Consider the following 20,042-nt stretch of genomic DNA (forward strand, 5'->3'; position numbering starts at 1 on the left):
TCTCTCCTGTGTGTTAACTAACTAGCTTGGCCTTTGTTCTGTCTCTCAGACACAGTGGATTCTGACTCAAATGTACCCACACTCACTGTCCTAGTTTAGGGGGCAGAGACCTCTGATGTCATCTGCTCTCAAGTGTAGGAGATGGGAGATGGCCTGCCTAAATCAGATTCCACCCCACTCCTTAAGATTGCTGCCCGTGGGCACCTCCTGCTCCTTGCATCTCTTGCTTTTGTGGTTCAAACAGACCTGGAAACACTCTCATCTTTCACAGTTATCCTCCTACACATACTCTGGGCTATAATTTGCCCACTCCAGTTGCATCTAGTTTCTGTCTCCCATGGATTTCTGAACATTTCTCCTCCATTATTGATTTTCTGTTTTGTTTTATAATGCTTTAAGAGTTTATTCTTTTTTAAGATCCATCTTCTGTCATTTCCACACCACCTGTGTTGTTGCCGTTTTCATCGGAACTACCATCATTTCTTTACTTTACTGCTGTTAGAGTGTCCTAACTTTTTATTTCTATTCTTGCCAACATATAATCTGTTGTCCATTTGATAGCTTTTACTGCTTTTGTTAAAACAAATCAAGTCATTATTTCCCCACATTTGAAAAGAAATTCTCTAGTGTCTTCCTGTCACATTCAGAATAAAGTGTAAAGCCTTTATCATTCCTTGTGTAACCTGACCTGAGCTGACCTTTCCCTAGTACTTTACAACCTCCCACTCCCTTCATTATCCACTTTGTTTCATCTCTGTTGGCCTTTTTGCTTAAACATGTTAAGAGTGTTTTCAGGGTCTGTAGGTTTGTGCCTTCTTGACTGAAGAACTATGGGTTTCTGCTTGGGAATGAGTGGCCTTCTCTTTGACCTCCTGAACACTCAGCTCTAATCTTCGTAATAATTGCCACTAACTCGTGTTTATTTACTTGTTCGTTGTTGTCTGAGCAGCTGGAAAATTAGTTTCATCTGAGCAGAGACTTTGTCTAATCCCCCACTCTAGCCGTAGAACACGTGCACATAAAGTTTTTTCAGTATTTGTCGAATGAAGGAACGCACGAGTATCTAGCAGTCAGCGTGCATGGGAAAGTATGTGGATGTACCCAGGACACATGTGAATCCAATATTCACCTGTTACTTACGTAGCTGAGGAAGTAAAGCAGCAGTGTGAGAAATTTGTTGGATGTGTGTAGTTTGTCAGACTGTCAACTGTCTGTTGATTTGTGAAATGAGGCTCTTTTTAAAATAAGACTGTAAAACGGATTGTGACAGTTTGACCCTAGTATAATCTTCTAAGATTGGGTGGTTATTTTCTGCTTTCCATTGTAGCATTTTGTATATTATTGGGTTATGTTATTTACTATATTTGGTCTTATTTGTCTGTTGGAGCTCTATTTTTCTTAGCAGTCTAGAAGTTCATTAATGGTAAGATCTTAGCGTCTAGCACAGTGCCAGTGTCCACATTTAGGCCATCGAATTGATGGAGGAAGCTTATCAGTTCTAGGAATTCTGTTTCTGTATTTTAGGAATCATGGGTTACTTCATCAAAATTGTTTTTTTGTTTTTGTAGTAGCTCCATTTTCTGAATCAAATGATTTTTCATTAGAGATTATCTATACATAAGCGGAACTTACTGGTTCTAAATACTGAATAGATATATGAGCCATTGTGATATGGTTGAAACCCAGTTTTGATTTACTTCTGCAAAGATAGCATCACGCAGGCATTAGACTCTGGTATGCAAGATGTATATTAGTATAATAATGCCTAAGATCACTCATGCTGGAAGACTGGGAGATTGTACAGTGTTTGAGTTTGTGTAATTCCCATTATTTGTAGCCAGTTTCATTTGATTATTACACATTGGTGTATCTATAGTAATAATAATACTACATTTTCAAATAGGCTGTCTCCTGGTTCTTTGTCTTTCCTTGTAAATATAAAATTTTTTAAAGTGAAATGCTCATGCACTTGAAACATATACAAATTATTCTTTAGTCTGGTGACAATGATTTCTTTAGTAAACCAATAGTATTATATAGAATGGTAAGGAAAATGATTTCAATATTCAGTATATCATTTCTTCATCTCAGTGTAATAGTGTAACTGGCATAGTGGCATTACTCATGTACAGGATTGTTTTGTTATTTTAGTACTTTCTCATTCTGATAAAAATTATTTTGCTTTCAACATAGATTGCTTTAGGAATAAAGAAAAAAATTAACAACACATATGTGCCGAGCTCTGAACTAGGTGTCTTCACAGAATCCTCATTTAATTCTCTAATTTAATTTAATCCTCATTTGATTCTCAGAATAATGCTGTGAAGTGTGTATTATTTTCAGTAGAAAAGTATTTCAGACTTTACACTAATCTACATAGAAAGTTTCAAATCAGCCTTATTGGTAGCATGTGTTTAGAATCTTTTCATTCTGATATTTAAAACACAAATTTGTTTGTTGGTGGTTGGATCAACAGACTTGAAAAGATCCGACCTTAAATGATAAACCTCTCCATGTGTGCTAAGTTGCTTCAGTTGTGACTGACTCTTTGCAACCCTGTGGCTTGTAGCCCACCAGGCTCCTCTGTCCATGGGATTCTCCAGGCAAGAACACTGGAGTGGGTTGCCGTGCCCTCCTCCTGGGATCTTCCCAACCCAGGGACTGAACCTGCGTCTCCTGCCTCGTGGGCAGATTACCACTGAGCCACCAGGGAAGCCTGCCGAAGTGTCTCTGTTTCTAGTCGTATGTGTCTTCTGAGATTTAACTTCTTATTGATATTCCTTCTGTAACACTTTCTTCCAAAAATATTAACCTTGAAATTGGCCCTCTAGTCACCAGTTTCTTATTCTCTTACCAGTTTCTTATTATCTTAGTGTGCTCGGGATGTGTCAGAATGTGTTTATATATATCAATCACACCATATTTTTAATGTGAGTTATAGTAATCATATTAAGTAAAAAAATTATTTTTACCAAACAATGTAGACGTACAAAAAGGATATGTTAGGGCTTCTTCCTCTTCGGCTCCCTGGAAGTAACTAGTATTAACTATATTCAGTCTGCATCCTTCCATGTTTTCCCCTAAATTCATACTGGCACAGGCATGGATGTGTGTGTATTTGTGTTAGTTGGAATATTTAAACATATAAAATGCAATTTTAGTTTTCTTCTCCCTCAGTTAACAGTATAGCATGGCCATCCCTCCAGGAACATACTTAAATTCTAATTTCTTAAAATCTGTATAATCCTTTTTAACTAAATAATTCATAATTTATTCCACCATTTCCTCATCTATGAGTGTTCAGATTTTCAGAGTGGTTCATGATAATTTATTTAGCAATATCTTACACACTTGGAATATGCAACCCTAAGCACATTTTGTGTCAGAACATACTAAGGATCCTACTTAATATTATGGTAATTGGCCTAGTGAACACTAGAAGGCTTATAGACGTCACTCCTTGCTTATACATATTTATGGATGAAAAGGAATAAAAGTAGAGTGGCTAAAAAGGTTGAAAAAGGTATGTTGGACATTTAGAAATATTTTCATTTAAAAATTTATCTGAATTTTTCTGGTAAGAGATAAAAATGACAAAACCTCTTTGAAAAACTTCATGAATTTTAATGAAGAGTCATGAAGAGTTGAGTAACAAAGGATGAGGAAGGAACCTACTAGTGAAGCCTAGGGTAAAATTATTATCTAGTAAATACACTTTGTGCTTTGTTTTGTTTGAGGACTAGGCTGGATTTAATGTTTTATTTTTACTGAAAAATTCAAGCGTTGGTTCCCACAAGGGGGCAGGCTAAGACAATCTGAAAACCTTGACACTATAAACAATATTTATTTTAAATTCATAATATATTTACTATGAAGGAAGAGGAAGTCTCTAGAGACTAGAAATGAGTAGCGAGACAACTGACTGACCATCCTGAGAAGGGTACCATATTGGAGGCATCCACCTGCCTCTTCCCCAGTACATGTGTGAACTTTTGGTGGGTTGGACACTCAGCTGTGGCTATAGTCAGGTTGGCCTTGGTAAGCAGAAGTCCATATTGCAGAACCCATGTATAAATTGCATTCCTGCTATCATGGCCTCTTTGTTAACAAGCCCATTGGACAAAGATAGAATGGCTGGGTAAAGAGACTAGCCAAGTCCTCCAAACTGGTCATCTTATTTCCAGGGTTATTAAGCACCTTCTCTGTAGAGTTTGCTCTTTGGTAAGCATTCCCAGGGAACATAAATTTTTTCATACTCTGTGCCCTTTCAAAGAGGTCTGTCCATATACCTTATCTCCAGAATTCCTTGTCACCAGTTCTCTAATTATTCCTTCTGAATCTCTGGATATCCAGTCATACCATTAAACACCATCCAGGAGTTGGTATAGAACAGTATCTCTGTCACCTCTCCTTCCAGGCAAAATGAACGACTAGATACCCTGTTCAAACTTCTGCCCCGGAAGGTGTTCCCTTCACCACTGTCCTTCAGGACTACCCCAGAATCGTGCAGTAGTAGTATTGTTATCTGCATGTTATCATGCAGAGCTATGAGTCAACCAGCTTACTTTTTTTTTTTTCCTTAGGTTTGTTGTAGAGAATTCTCCGTGAGATAAAATATTAACGCGTCCAAGTGGAGAGAAAATAGGCACTATAGCAGGAATTAGGAACCTTGGGCTTCTGGGCCACTTGCTTATGCAAATTATTTATGCGTTCAGAATTTGCTCAAGCGCAGTCTCCTGTACAACTCTTCCTTTTGATAATGAAGTACTTCAGTATACACTCATGGCTTCCCTTGTGGCTCAGCTGGTAAAGAATCCACCTGCAATGTGGGAGACCTGAATTCGATCCCCGGGTTGGGAAGATCCCCTGGAGAAGGGAATGGCTACCTACTCCAGTATTCTGGCCTGGAGAATTCCATGGACTGTATAGTCCATAGGGTCACAAAGAGTTGGACGTGACTGAGTGCCTTTCACTTCACTTCAGTACACACCCAACCATAGTGCTTTGTTGATCCAACAGAGCTTAGTTCATGATGGGCTGTCCAGGTCACATGGTAACATGGTGGCCCATGTCAGTCAGTCAGTCAGTTCAGTCGCTCAGTCATGTCTGAATCTTTGCGACCCCATGGACTGCAGCACACCAGGCCTCCCTGTCCATCACCAACTCCCGGAATCTACCTGAACTCATCTCTGTGGAGTCAGTGATGCCATCCAACCATCTCATCCTCTGTCATCCCCTTCTCCTCCTGCCTTCAATCTTTCCCAGCAAAAGGGTCTTCTCAAATGAGTCAGTTCTTTGCATAAGGTGGCCAAAGTATTGGAGTTTCAGCTTCAACATCAGTCCTTCCAATGAACACTCAGGACTGATCTCCTTTAGGATGGACTGGTTGGATCTCCTTGCAGTCCAAGGAACTCTCAACAGTCTTCTCCAAAACCACAGTTCAAAAGCATCAATTCTTTGGTGCTTAGCTTTCTTTATAGTCCAACTCCTTACATGACTACTGGAAAAACCATAGCCTTGACGAGATGGACTTTTGTTGGTAAAGTAATGTCTCTGCTTTTTAATATGCTGTCTAAGTTGGTCATAATTTTCTTTCCAAGGAGTAAGCGTCTTTTAATTTCATGGCTGCAGTCACCACCTGCACTGATTTTGGAGCCCAGAAAAATAGTCAGCCACTGTTTCCCCATCTATTTCTCATGAAGTGATGGGACCAGATGCCATGATCTTAGTTTCCTGAATGTAGAGCTTTAAGCCAACTTTTTCACTCTCCTCTTTCACTTTCATCAAGAGGCTCTTTAGTTCTTCACTTTCTGCCATAAGGGTGGTGTCATTTGCGTATCTGAAGTTATTAACATTTTTCCTGACAATCTTGATTCCAGCTTGTGCTTCCTCCAGCCCAGTGTTTCTCATGATGTACTCTGTATATAAGTTAAATAAGCAGGGTGACAATATACAGCCTTGACATACTCCTTTTCGTATTTGGAACCAGTCTGTTGTTCCATGTCAAGTTCTAACTGTTGCTTCCTGACCTGCATACAGGTTTCTCAAGAGGCAGGTCAGGTGGTCTGGTATTCCCATCTCTTTCAGAATTTTCCACAGTTAATTGTGATCCACACAGTCAAAGGCTTTGACATAGTCAATTAAGCAGTAATAGATGTTTTTCTGGAAATCTCTTGCCTTTCTGATGATCCAACAGATGTTGGCAATTTGATCTCTGGTTCCTCTGCCTTTTCTAAATCCAGCTTGAACATCTGGAAGTTCACGGTTCAAATATTGCTGAAGCCTGGCTTGGAGAATTTTGAGCATTACTTTACTAGCATGTGCTGCTGCTGCTGCTAAGTCACTTCAGTCATGTCCGACTCTGTACGACTCCATAGATGACAGCCTACTAGGCTCAGCTGTCCCTGGGATTCTCCAGGCAAGAACACTGGAGTGGGTTGCCATTTCCTTCAATGCATGAAAGTGAAAAGTGAAAGTGAAATCACTCAGTTGTGTCTGACTCTTCACGACCCCATGGACTGCAGCCTACCAGGCTTCTCCGTCCATGGAATTTTCCAGGCAACAGTACTGGAATGGGTTGCCATTGCCTTCTCCATACTAGTGTGTGAGGTGACTGCAGTTGTGTGGTAGTTTGAGCATTCTTTGGCATTGCCTTTCCTTGGGATTGGAATGAAAGCTGATCTTTTGCAGTCCTGTGGCCACTGCTGAGTTTTCCAAATTTGCTGACATATTGAGTACAGCACTTTCACAGCATCATCTTTTAGGATTTGAAATAGGTCAACTAGAATTCCATCACCTCTACTAGCTTTGTTCATAGTGATGCTTCCTAGGGCCCACTTGACTTCACATTCCAGGATGTCTGGCTCTAGATGAGTGATCACACCATTGTGATTATCTGGGTCATGAAGATCTTTTTTGTACAGTTCTGTGTATTCTTGCCACCTCTTCTTAATATCTTCTGCTTCTGTTAGGTCTGTACCATTTGTGTCATTTATTGAGCCCATCTTTGCATGAAATGTTCCCTTGGTATCTCTGATTTTCTTGGAGATCTCTAGTCCTTCCCATTCTATTGTTTTCCTCTATTTCTTTGCACTGATCACTGAAGAAAGCTTTTTTATCTCTGCTTGCTATTCTTTGGAACTCTGCATTCAAATGGGTATATCTTTTCTTTTCTCCTTTGCTTTTCGCTTCTCTTCTTTTCACAGCTATTTGTAAGGCCTCCTCAGACAGGCATTTTGCCTTTTTGCATTTCTTTTTCTTGGGGATGGTCTTGATCCCTGCCTCCTGTACAATGTCACAAACCTCCGTCCATAGTTCATCAGGTACTTTGTATATCAAATCTAGTCCCTTAAATGTATTTCTCACTTCTGAGCAAGCATTTATTCTATGGCCCTGTGGTAAGCCAAAAGCTGTTTTTCACAAAACGGTAATAGTTATTTGCACAGGATGGCGTAGCTTTTTCATAAAATTCTAGAGATCTGCCCAGAGTTCACCTAAAGTTGTGCAGTAACCTTGAAGAATCCCTAACTAGCACTGATACATCAGGCACTTGGGTTATATAACCCAAGTGGCAAAGCAGCTGTTACAGCAGCCCATAAGTGTTGCAGAGCCCTCAACTGTTGTGAGCCTCCTCACATCAAACAATCTTGGTAAATGGTTCATAGTTGCCTACCCAAAGGAGGTACAGATTGCTTCAAAATTCCAAAGAGGTTTCTTGGGCATTGTACCTCTTTCTCAGTATTAAAACAGAGTAGGTGCAGCACCTTCTTCACCTTGGAAGGGATGTCTTGAATTGCCCAAAACCGTAGGGCTCACGGAAAGTTTACCAGTGTGGAAGACCTGTGCATTTCTGTGGAGTTTATTTCCCGCCCTCTGGCGTGCACGCATGTGTTTTATCACAGTGTTTAGATCAGTTGCTGCCTCTTGTTCACCAAGTCTTATCAGCATGAAATTATCAAAGTAGTAGACCAGCATGGTACCCTTATAGAATAGAAAGGCAGTTAAGGTCCCTGTGGATTAGATTATTACTAAGAGCAGGAGAATTAGTAGGTAAGCACAGTGAAAATGTATAGCTGGCCTTATAGCTGAATGCTTACTGTTTATGATGATCTCATTCTCAGGTCTATAACTGCAAACCTTGTGCCAGGAGTATGTTGACTTTCTTTAGGAATAAAATCATACCTAAAGCAGCAGCAGCAGTGGTATTCACGACCTGAATAAGTTACAAAAATTCACTGTCATTCTCCAAGATGTGTCTATCTTCTGCACAGGCCATGTGGATGAGTTGAATGGGGATGTAATAAAAGTCATCATGCTTTGCTCCTTCCAGTGTTTAGTGATTGGATCATACTTTTTATGTTATATTCTGGAAACTAACTGAACTTCAGTACAGTAGTCATTGGCCACATATAGCTGTTGAATATTTGAAATGTGTCTGGTCTAAAAGGAGATGTGTTGTATGCATGAAATACACATCAGATTTTGAGACTTTCTGTCTTTCTGTTCATTCAAGAATGTTTGCCTTTACATTTTGAAGCATTGTTGTAATAGTTGCTTTAAGGTCTTTGGTATTTAATTCGAGTATGTGTAATCTTGGGAATAACATCTGTCTATTGACTTTTCTTTCTCATGTTGAGACGTTTGTGTTTCTTTGTATGCCATATGATTTTAGATTATATCCTGGATGTTTTGAGTATTATGATATGTGACCTTAGGTTTTATTTAAGTTCTAAGGAGAATGTTTTGCCTGTGTGTGTGTGTGTGTGTGTGTGTGTGTGTGTGTGTGTATGTCAGTGGCTAGTTGACCGGATTATATTCAGGCACACATTCCTACCTGCATTCTGGGCCTGTGGTTCCAATGTCTGTTCAGTTTTCTGAGTATTTCATGTGATTCAATGTCCATTCTGGGACCAGAGTGGTAGTAAGTACATCTTATTGTTCTGTTCTCAAAGCCTGTGGTAAGGCTGTTTAGAGTCACACCATGCACACGGAACTCAGAAGTGAGCCCAGAAGTTCATATACAACTTGATGGGATTGTTTGCTTGTTATGCCTCCATACCCCAGTGTTACCAACATTTTCCAGTCCTCAGACTCTCCTTTAGCCCTCTGGCTAATTCCATTCCATTGTTCAGTTCCTGAGACTGTATCTGTATCCAGGTCAAGTGATAAGCAGAGAGATTCAAAAAACAATGAGAATTTGCCTCACATTCTTGGGATTATAATTCTTGGGGTCATGAAAAAGAGCTCAGTTCTCCCAGAGGTCTAGGTACTTGCCCAGTCACCATGAACATCTCTTTGCTGCTACTGCTGTAGAATTGTTTGGGTACCAGAAGAGAAGAAAAGGGAGGAAAGAGGGATTTCCCCCAGTCTCTCACACCAACATGTTGCCCCCTTTCATTTTCCTCATGAGAAAGGGAGGGATTTTCTTAGAGTCTTTCCTTAATCTCATGAACACTTCTGAATTTGGGGCTATCTTTGAGTCCAGGCCAGGCAATTCCTGAGAAAAAACATGGTAAACTCACACAACTTCAGTGGGACTTCATATTCTGTGCTCCTTTCTGAATCTACCTGCAACTGTTTATTTTCATAGCCTTCAGATAGCTTCCCTGATAGCTCAGTTGGTAAAGAATCTGCCTGCAATGCAGGAGACCCTGGTTTAATTCCTTGGTGGGGAAGATCCCTTGGAGAAGGGATAGGCTACCCACTCCTGTATTCTTGGGCTTCCCTGGTCACTCAGCTGGTAAAGAATCCGCCTGCAATGCGGGAGACCTGAGTTCGATCCTAGGTTGGGAAGACCCCCTGGAGAAGGGAAAGGCTACCCACTCCAGTATTCTGGCCTGGAGAATTCCACGGACTGTATAGTGCATGGGGTCACAGAGTCGGCCATGACTGAGTGACTTTCACTTGATGTATTCTTTTTGTTTGGTTTTTGTTTGTGTATTTATTTTTACTAGTTTTATATTTTAGAGTAGTTTCACTTTCACAGCAGAATTGAGTGGAAAATACAGAGTTTCTGTTTGCCTCTTGCACCCACACACCCATAGCCTCCCCTACCAGAGTGGTACATTTGTTACAATAGGTGAACCTGCATTGGCACATCATTATCACCCAAAGTTCATAGTTTACATTATGGTTCACTCTTGATACTGTACATTCTATGGAGTTTGACAAATATATAATGATATATATCCACTATTACAGTATCATATAGGAAGACTTCCCTAAAAATCCTCTATACTAACATAATTTCTATAGTCTAAAATAAATATAAACAGCAAGTAATCAGTCATTAGCAAAAAAATAATAATAATAAAGCAAGAAATGCACATTAAAGTGATGTATAACCTAAACATGTTTATCTAAGAATGTATTCTAATATCTTTCCCTCTCCACAGTCCCTGGGAACCACTGATCTTTTTACTGTTTCATAGTTTTGCCTGTTTCAGAATGTCATACAGTTGGAATCATACAGTATGTACCCTTTTCCGATTGGCTTCTTTCACTTGGTAATATACATTTAAGGTTCCTCCATGACATCGCATGACTTGTTAGCTCATTTTTTTTTTTTTAATGCTGAATAATATCAGTTGTTTGGATGTCCTAGTGTGTCTATCCATTTACCTACTGAAAGGGCATCTTGGTTGCTTCCACATTTTGACAGTTGTTAATAAAGCTGCCATTAATATCCATGTGCAGGTTTTTGTGTCGATTTCAGTTCACTGAAATGAGTTTTCAGTTCAGTGGGTAACAAGGAGCATGGCTGCTGGATTGAAAGGTGAGAGTATGTTTAGTTTTGTAAGAAACTGCCAAGTTGTCTTCCAAAGTAGCTGTACCGTTTTTTCGTTCCCACCAGCAGTGAATGAGAGATCCTGTTGCTTCACATCCTCACCAGCATTTGGTGTTGTCAGTGCTTTGGATTTTAGCCGTTCTAATAAGTGTGCAGTGGTGTCTTGTGTTGTTTTAATTTATAATTCTCTAATGACATATGGTGTTGAATATCTTCTTCATATTGCTGATTTGCTTCTATAGTGAGGTGTCTGTTCAGGTCTTTTGCCCATGTTTTAATTTTTTTTTCTTGTCATTGAGTTTGTATACTTTGGATATTTTTAAATTTTTAAATATGAAGCTTGGGTTCTCATTTTCTTAGCAGGGTCTTTCACAGAGCAGACATTTTAAATTTTAATAAAGTCTAGATCATCCATTATTTCTTTCAGGATCATGCCTTTGGGACTGTTTCTGAAATCTCATCACCATACTCAAGGTTATCTAGATTTTTCCATGTGATATTCCTGGAGTTTTACACTTTTGCCCATTACATTTAACTCTGTGATCCATTTTCAGTTAATTTTTTGTGAAGGATGTAAGGTCTGTGTCTAAATTTATTATTTGGATTATGGATGTCCAGTTGTCTAAAGATCATTTGTTGAAAAGACTTCTCTTTTCTCCGTTGTGTTGCCTTTGCTCCTTTGGTGGTATTTACGTGGGTCTGTCTGGGCTTTCTGTTGTGTTGCATTGATTTCCTTGTCTCTTCTTTCGTCAGTACTACACTGTCTTCATTACCGTAGCTTTGTAGGGCGTCTTGGAAGTTCAGTAGTATTGGTCCTCCATCTTTGTTCTTCTCCTTCAAATATCAGGTTGGCTATTCTGGGTCTTTTGCCTCTCCACATCAATGATAGAGTCAAGGTCAACAAAATAAATTACTGAGATTTAATTGGGTTTGTAGTAAGTCTTGGAGAAGGCAATGGCACCCCACTCCAGTACTCTTGCCTGGAAAATCCCATGGACGGAGGAGCCTGGAAGGCTGCAGTCCATGGGGTAGCTAAGAGTCGGACACGACTGAGCGACTTCCTTTCACTTTTCACTTTCCTGCATTGGAGAAGGAAATGGCAACCCACTCCAGTGTTCTTGCCTAGAGAATCCCAGGGACGGGGGAGCCTGGTGGGCTGCCGTCTATGGGGTCGCACAGAGTCGAATACGACTGAAGCGACTTAGCAGCAGTAGTAAGTCTATTAGTTTGAGGAGAATTGACATTTTTATAGTTTCGTCCTGTGCATTCATGAGCGTGGAGTTTCTCGCCGTTTGTTTAGATCTTCTGCGACTTCTTTCATCAAGAGGTTTTGTAGTCTTCCTCCTAGATCTTCTGTATATTTTGTTAGAATTATACCTAAGTGTTTCGTTTTTAAATCCACAGTTTCATGACTTCACCATCCTTGCCGTATCTGAGGCTGGTCTGGTGCATGCACTGTCTCCTTGTGCTGGGTTGTTGTGTTTGTTTATTTGTTTTTATTTAAGTGTGCCTTGTAAGTTTCTGCTGAAAGGTGAACATAGTATACTGGATAAAATTAACTGCAGTAAATAATAATGTAATTTTAATGTGGGAGTAGGGGTGGCAGCATCTTTTGTCCTGTGATTTTGGCGAGCTTATGCCCCTGGACTGTGAACTTTGCCAGTGCCTCTGAGTTATTGTGTTCCATTGATTTTGTGTCCATTCTTTTTGCCAATACCACCTGCTCTCTAGATTGCAGTAACTTTACATTAGTCTTGAAGTTAGGTACTGCGAGAGTCCAAACATTGATTTTATTGTTCAGAATTAGTCTATCCTAGTCCCTTTATTTTTACGTAAAAATTTAAAATCAGCTTTTTGATTTCTACAAAAATAATTGCCCACTGGATTTTCATTAGGATTACTTTAAATCTATAGATTAGTTTGACACTTAGCATCAAAAAATCTTCTGATCCAGGAACATAGTATATCTCTTCATTTAGGTCATCAATTTCTTTCATCAGTGTTTTGTAGTTTTTAGCATACAAATATTGTACACATTTTGTTAGATTTATTCCTAATTTCATGTTTTTAACGGTGCTGTTTTAATGTTACTGGTTTAATTTTTTTTATTTTCCACATATTCATTGCTGGAATATAGAAAGACACCTGCTTCTTGTATATGGACTCTGTAACCTTTGAGTTTGCCTAACTCACCTTTTTTTTTTTTTTCCTAGTGGCTTTTTTTTTTTTTTTTGTAGATTTCTCAAAATTTTTTACCTAGGCAGTCATGCTATCTGATACATGACCCTGTACTAGTTATTACTCTTCTCTTGGCCTGTTTCCTGCTTGATATATGGACTTGTTATGAGACTATTACTGAGTAATGGAGTGATATAAGTTAAAAGGATGTTTGGAATAATTTTAGGCAAAATTCCTTTGTTTATGAAATATGTAAAAGCCCATTGGTTTTAAGTTTATCACTGTGCTGTGTTTTGTTTCTCTGAGTACTTTTTAAGAATAAGCTTTTAATAACATATAAACTGGAAAATTCACAAATTATATCAAAAGCCTTTAGCATGATAATTCATTAATGAGTTATCATGCTAAAGGCTTTTGATTTATAAGTTTTATTTGTGGTCATTTATGCAACTTGAAAACTTCAGGCAGTTCTGTAGAACAGGTATGGCCTTTGGCTAAAGAATTTCTTTAATAACTTGAAATTTAATATTTCCTAATCATCTGCACTGAATATAAGACTTAGTGAAGACTGAAATTTTTACTGAATCATAATTGCTCCTAACATTACTTTAGTGTCCATATACTTGGTATCCTTGTGCTTTCTCAGTGCAACTTTTGAACGCTTAATTACCAGGTACCTAGCATAATTGAATTTTTTTCGGTGATATTAGCAGTTTATTTTCTCTGCCCATATCTCTATCACATTATTTTAGTAATTTTTACTCTGAAGCAGGACAAAGTGAGTGGTAGGAAAAAGAAAGATAGAAAATGAAGGTTGAATAGTTTGGGGTGCCAGTAGATACTATCTTGCATGCATACCAGGTCGCTTCAGTCATGTCTCACTGTTTGTGATCCTATGGACTATAGCCCGCGAGGCTCTTCTGTCCATGGGAATCTCCAGGAAAGAATAATGGAGTGGGTTGCCATGCCCTTTTCCAGGGGATCTTCCCAACCCAGGGATAGAACCCATGTCTCTTCCATCTCCTGCATTGGCAGGTGGGTTCTTTACCACTACAGCACCTGGGAAGCCCCAGGTACCATCTTACATGCTTGGTAAATTGGATTTCAATTTTTTTACTTCCTTACTGGTTATAAAATTGTTCATCCATTCCTTTTACTGTGTAGCTTTTTCGTGGTTCCCACTGAAATGGGCCAAGTGTATTTCCATGCTCCATTGATGTCTTAACTTGGACTTACTTGGGCCAGTAAAGTGTTAGTGAACAGAGGTCTTAAATACACTCTTCTGATTTAACTTGGTCTCCTGCAGCCCTGTGATCTTCCATGGGAAGAGCATGCCCCACGTATTCGCTGAAACATATTTTTATAGTTTTTTCTCTATAGCTACAATGAGTTCAAGCACAATTTATAGGGCAGAGAAGATAGAGGAAAAATATTTTTAAGCAGAAAAGTAAACTAGGACATCCATACTGGACTAATTGCAGTATTATTCCTTAAGGAGTATTATTAGAGTCTAAAATTATCAGCCAAGATTTAACATTGGAAAATTTCAAGTGAAAAGAAGTATTTCACTAAATCCAGTGCATTCTTCTAGATACATATATATTTTTAAAAAACCTAATTGCGATTTTTCTTTAACTAGGGAACTATTACCCTGATGATATACCTCTTTGTTTGTAAACATGTAAAATACTACGTGCAAGTGCCCGTGCTCAGTCGTGTCTCTTTGTGGCCCCATGGACTGTAGCCCGCCAGGCTCCCTCGTCCATGGAATTTTCCAGGCAAGAATACTGGAGTGGGCTGCCATTTCCTACTCCAGGGGATCTTTGTGACCCAGGGATCGAACCTGCATCTCCTGCATTGGCAGGCAGATTCTTTACCATTGTGCCACCTGGGAAGTGTAAAATACTATAATTCCATATAAATTACAGTAAAATACTATAATTCCATATAAATTATAGTAAAATACTATAATTCCTTATAAATCAGTCTAGACATGAGACTGAAAGCCCCCAGATTAGAAATCTGTTAAGAAAGAGACTTGACAAATAGGTCTAGGAGATATAGTATTCATCTGATCACAGCTCCAGAGAGAAAGAGAAAAGAACCATTGGAAGAGAAGAATTAGTCAACATAGCTAAAGGAAGGACCTAGTGACTAATGAGAAATAAAAAGTTAAGACCTATTCCGGTAAAAGTTCTGAAATCCAAAGATAAGGAATAAGTCCTAGATTTCTACCAACAGAAGTTTTGGGGAAAGATAAGAGGGATCTGGACTATGGTAATAATAGAAGAAGTGAAGAGAACATGACAGATTTGAATTCTATTTGAGACTGATAATCTGCAGAATAGCTATTGCATTTGTTGCAAAGGGATGTGATGGAAAGAAATGAATGATTACTAGACTTTTGGTTTGAGTAAATACAGAAGACATGTAATATTTTTAATTGAGACAATTGTAACCATTTTATTGTGTACAATTCAGTGGACGTTAGTGCATTTACAGTGTTGTGCAAACATCACTGCTATATAATCCATCACCCCAGAAGGAAACCTGTACCTGTTAAGCATTCAGTCCCCATTCCTGTAGTCGTTCTTGGAAACCTAATCTCCTTTCTGTCTGGATTTGCTTTTTCTGAATATTTCATATAAATGGAATCATACAACACATAGCATTTTTTAGTCTGGCTTCTTTCACTTAGTATACTGTTTTCAAAGTTTTATCTGTGTTGTAGCATGAATCAAGCCTTCATTATTTTTATTGCTGAATAATATTTCGTCATAATATGTCACATTTTCTTTATTGATTCACCAGCTAATGATGTTTGAGTTATTTCAGTTTTGGGCTATTTTGAATAATGCTGCTGTGAATGCCCTGGTTTTTCCTTGAAAACCTGTTTCATTGCCTTTGTGTATACACTTAGAAGGGGGTTGGACTGGATTAGATGGTAATTCTGTGACTAACTTTTTGAGGAACTGCAAAAATGTTTTAGACAGCAGCTATAATATCTCATATTCCCACCAGCAGTGTATGAAGGTTCTAGTGTTTCCACATCCTTACCAACACTTCCCTGTTGTTGTTTTAACAGCATCACACTGAGTGTGAAGTGATATTGCATGTAATACCGTGTGCTTGTTTTTTTAAAAAATTTCCCCTCAGTTTTATTGAGATATGATAGACAAATAAAAATTGTATATATTTAAGGTGCGCAACATGATGTTTAATGAATACATACATTGTGAAATGATTGCCACAGTCAAGCTGATTAAGATATCCATCACCTCACATGTTGACCCTTTTTGTGTGTATGTGTGAGAATATTTGAGAGCTACTCTCTTAGCATATTTTAAGTATACAATATATTATTATTTGCTGTAGTCATGGTGTACATTAGGTCTCCAGAACTTATTCATCTAATAACTGAAAGTTTTTACCCTTTGACCAACATCTCCCTTTTGCCTCTACCCCCTAGCCCCTGGTAACCACCATTCTCCTTTCTGCTACTATGATTTTGACCTTATTTTTTTAGATTCCACATATAAGTGAGATTATGTGGAGATATTTCTTTCTGTGTCTGGTTATTAGCATAATGTCCCCCAGGTTCTCTGTTGTTACAAGTGAAAGGAGTCCTTTTTTTTTTTAAGGCTGAATAGTATTCCTTGGAGAGAGAGAGAGAGAGAGAGAGAGAGTGTGTGTGTGTGTGTGTGTGTAAAATCGCATTTTCTTCATCCATCCATCGGCAGACACTGAAGTTGTTTCTATATTGTGGCTCCTTTGAATAATGCTGCAATGAACATGGGAGTGCAGAGATCTCTTGGAGATAGTGATTATTTTCCTTTTGGTGTATACTCAGAAGTAGGTTAGTTGGATCATATGATAGGTCTATTTTTAATTTTTGAGGACTCTCCATTACTGTTTTTCATAATGGTTGTACCAATTTATATTCCCACCAACAATGTATAGGGGTTCCTTTTTCTCTACATCATTGCCAATACTTGTTATCTTTTGACATTTTGATAATAACTGTCCTAACAGGTATGAGGTGGTATCTCATTGTGATTTTGATTTTTGTGATTGATGATTGTTGATGTTGATTGCTTTTTCATGTGCCTGTTGGCTCTTTGTATTTATTCTTTGGAAAATATTTATTCACATCCTTTGCCCATTTTTAGTTAGGTTTTGTTTTTGTTATTGAGTATGGGTACCTTACATATTTTTAGTATTAACCCCTTATCAGATATATGGTTTGCAAATATTTTCTCCCATTCTGTAGGTTGCTTTTTCATTTTGTTGATGCTTTCCTTTGCTGTGTAGAAACTTTTTAGTTTGATATAGTTTCACTTGTTTTTATTGGTTGTACTTTTGATGTCAAATCCAAAACAAAATCATTTTCAAGATGAATTTCATGGATTTTTCCTCCAAGGTTTTCTTCTAAGAACTTTATAATTTCAGGGCTTACGTTTGTCTTTAACCCATTTTCCGTTGATTTTTGTATGTGGGGTCAGACAAGGATCCAGTTTCACTTTTTGCATATGATTATGCACTTTTTCCAATACTGTTTATTGAAGAGACGGTCCTTTCCTCATTGTGTATTCTTGGTTCCCTATCAAAGATTAGTTGACCACATATGCATGGATTTATTTCTAGATTCTCTGTTCTCTTGCACTGATCTATGTGTCTGTTTTTATGCTAGTACCAAACTGTTTTACTACTGCTTTGTAATATAATTTGAAATGAGGAAGTGTCAGCTTTGTTCTTCTGGCTCAAGATTACTTGATTACATTAGCTGTTTAGAGCTTTTGTGAAAGATTATGAAGGAATTTTAGGATTGTTTTTCTTTTCTATTTCTGTGAAAAAATGTCATTGGAATTTTTATAGAGATTACATTGGATCTGTAGATTAGTTTGGGTAATAAGAACATTTTAATGATTATTACAGTCTATTAACACAGGAAATCTTTCCATTTATTTATGTCTTCAGTTTCTTCATCAGTAGCTTATAGTTCTCAATGTACAGATCTTTCACCTTGGTTAAATACATTCCTAAGTATTTTAATCTGTTTGGCGTTAAGCATACTACTTTAAATTCTGTTCCTTATTGTTCTGTGTTCCCTCTGAGACTGTTTATTTTGGATAGTCTTTCTGACTTGCTTTTTTCATGTTATGTTTCTTTGTTATTGTTAGTTAAGGGTCAGATATTATATATGAAAATGGTGGAAATAATCTGAGACCAATGATGATGTTATCTTCCTCTGAGAAGATTTATGTTTGTTTCTGGCAGGCGCAGGCAATCTGAGATTGCCTTGATTAAATTTTGTGGTACACATTTGGAGCTGAACTTCAGTCCTGTCAAGGCCAGTCTAGTTTTGGTTTATACTCACTCCTAGAGTGTAGCCCTTTGGGGTTCCAAACAAAGTCCCTCTTAGAAACTTGGTTCTCCCAGCTTGTCCTCCCAGCTCTGTAAAACTGTCAATGACTTCTTAGCCTTTCAGATGCCACAAAATGAAAAGTGACCCCACATACAGGTCTCAGTCGTCTTGTAATTCTTCATCATGCTGTTAACTCTCCAGTGCCTTTAGGAAGATTTTAAAAACATACACAGTTGTAGTTTTCTTAGGGCAAATTGGTCTGAAGCATGTAATCTGCCATTACCAGAAGTAGAAGCCAACAGCATATCCGTGGAAGTAAACAACATATCATTTACTCTTTTTTTAAATGTTTGAGCAGATTCAAAAATCACCATATAATGTTAGTCTTACCCACTTCTATTTTCATGTACATTCTTGGAGAAAGAGAATAAGAAATAGTTACAATGATCCTACCAGGAATTACACAGATTACATTGTCAAGCAGGTGAATATCTTCTTTCATGCTGGTCTTATCAGGGACAATTGAAGATTGATGTTCTAATTATAACACTTGTTGTGTTGTACTACAATTATTATTTTTTAAAGATTTTTTTTTGATGTGGACCATTTTCAAAGTCCCCGTTGAATTTGTCATAATATTGCTTCTGTTTTATGTTCTGTTTTTTTGGCCACGAGGCATGTGAGACCCCAGCTCCTTAACCACGGGTTGAACCTGCACCCCACCCCTGCATTGGAGGTGAAGTCCCAACCACTCGACTGCCAGGGAAGTCCCCTGTAATTATTGTTTATATGACTGCGTTGCTCATGAAACAGTGAACCCTTACAAGGAGGAATCCTATCTTATTCTTGTTCAGTTTCTTAGTGCTAGACCTCAAAGTAAGTACCCAGTAATGGAGAAATGAACGAATGTGTTGCGAATACCTTTTTTGTCTTTTCAGAGTGAAGAATCAGTATCAGTATACACCATGCTGAGTCATCCAGAAAGGTCAGTTTTAATAGAGAAAAATTTTAGGAGATGAACCTCTTCTCACCAGCTCTTTTGTCCTGTCTTCTCCTGTTTCACAGGTGGCATCTCCACAGAAAGCGACTGTGCTTTTGAGCCAGACTACGCCGTCCCACCACTTCCCGTGAGTGAAGGTATGCAGCACATTCGGATTATGGAGGGCATGTCTCGCTCTCTTCCATCCTCCCCCTTACTCACACATCAGTCTATCAGTGTTCGGCTCCAACCTGTGAAGAAGTTAACTGGTAAGGACTTTACCTACATTGAGTATGTTTGACAGGAAACCTGACAGTATGCACTCTAGCTCATAGCAAATCTGTTTATGTGCATCTCTGGGTTTTTCCTCTTTGGCCTTTCTAATGTCACAGACTCTTGGAAAGTAGAGCTCCCACTGATTTTCATTTAGGAAATTAGACTAGTGCTCCTTTTGACAGATTGATGTATTTATTTTCTAAATGATCCATCTGTTGTGGACATATTTTTCCAGGCTTTCAGGAAATTTCTGGTTTTGCGAGAATATACTGTTGTTCTGATTGCATTTATCAGCTTGTTCATGTCAGATTACCAGATGGAGATATTGTAATTTTAGAATAATGAAAGTTTCATAGTTCAGTAAGGGTACTTATTTTTTGTTTGAAATCTTGATTTGTATTTTTCATACCTATTTTTAACTGCTGATTTAGATGTTAACCTCTCCATGGTACTCTCCA

General features: G+C 38.3%; 1 protein-coding gene across 6 annotated transcripts in view; it reads left to right on the forward strand.

Moving 5' to 3' along the window:
* TANC2 (tetratricopeptide repeat, ankyrin repeat and coiled-coil containing 2) overlaps nucleotides 1–20,042 on the forward strand; it is a 365,204-nt gene that overhangs the window by 115,734 nt on the left and 229,428 nt on the right. For 3 of the 6 annotated variants that reach the window (XM_061392283.1, XM_061392284.1, XM_061392285.1), the window contains exon 4: nucleotides 19,395–19,577. In XM_061392283.1, coding sequence (XP_061248267.1) covers nucleotides 19,395–19,577 — 183 coding nt within the window. The remainder of the gene's footprint in view (nucleotides 1–19,394; nucleotides 19,578–20,042) is intronic. The other 3 variants (XM_061392287.1, XM_061392288.1, XM_061392289.1) reach the window with 1 other exon arrangement.

Source organism: Bos javanicus, chromosome 19, assembly GCF_032452875.1.
Source record: "Bos javanicus breed banteng chromosome 19, ARS-OSU_banteng_1.0, whole genome shotgun sequence".
NCBI lineage: Eukaryota > Metazoa > Chordata > Mammalia > Artiodactyla > Bovidae > Bos > Bos javanicus.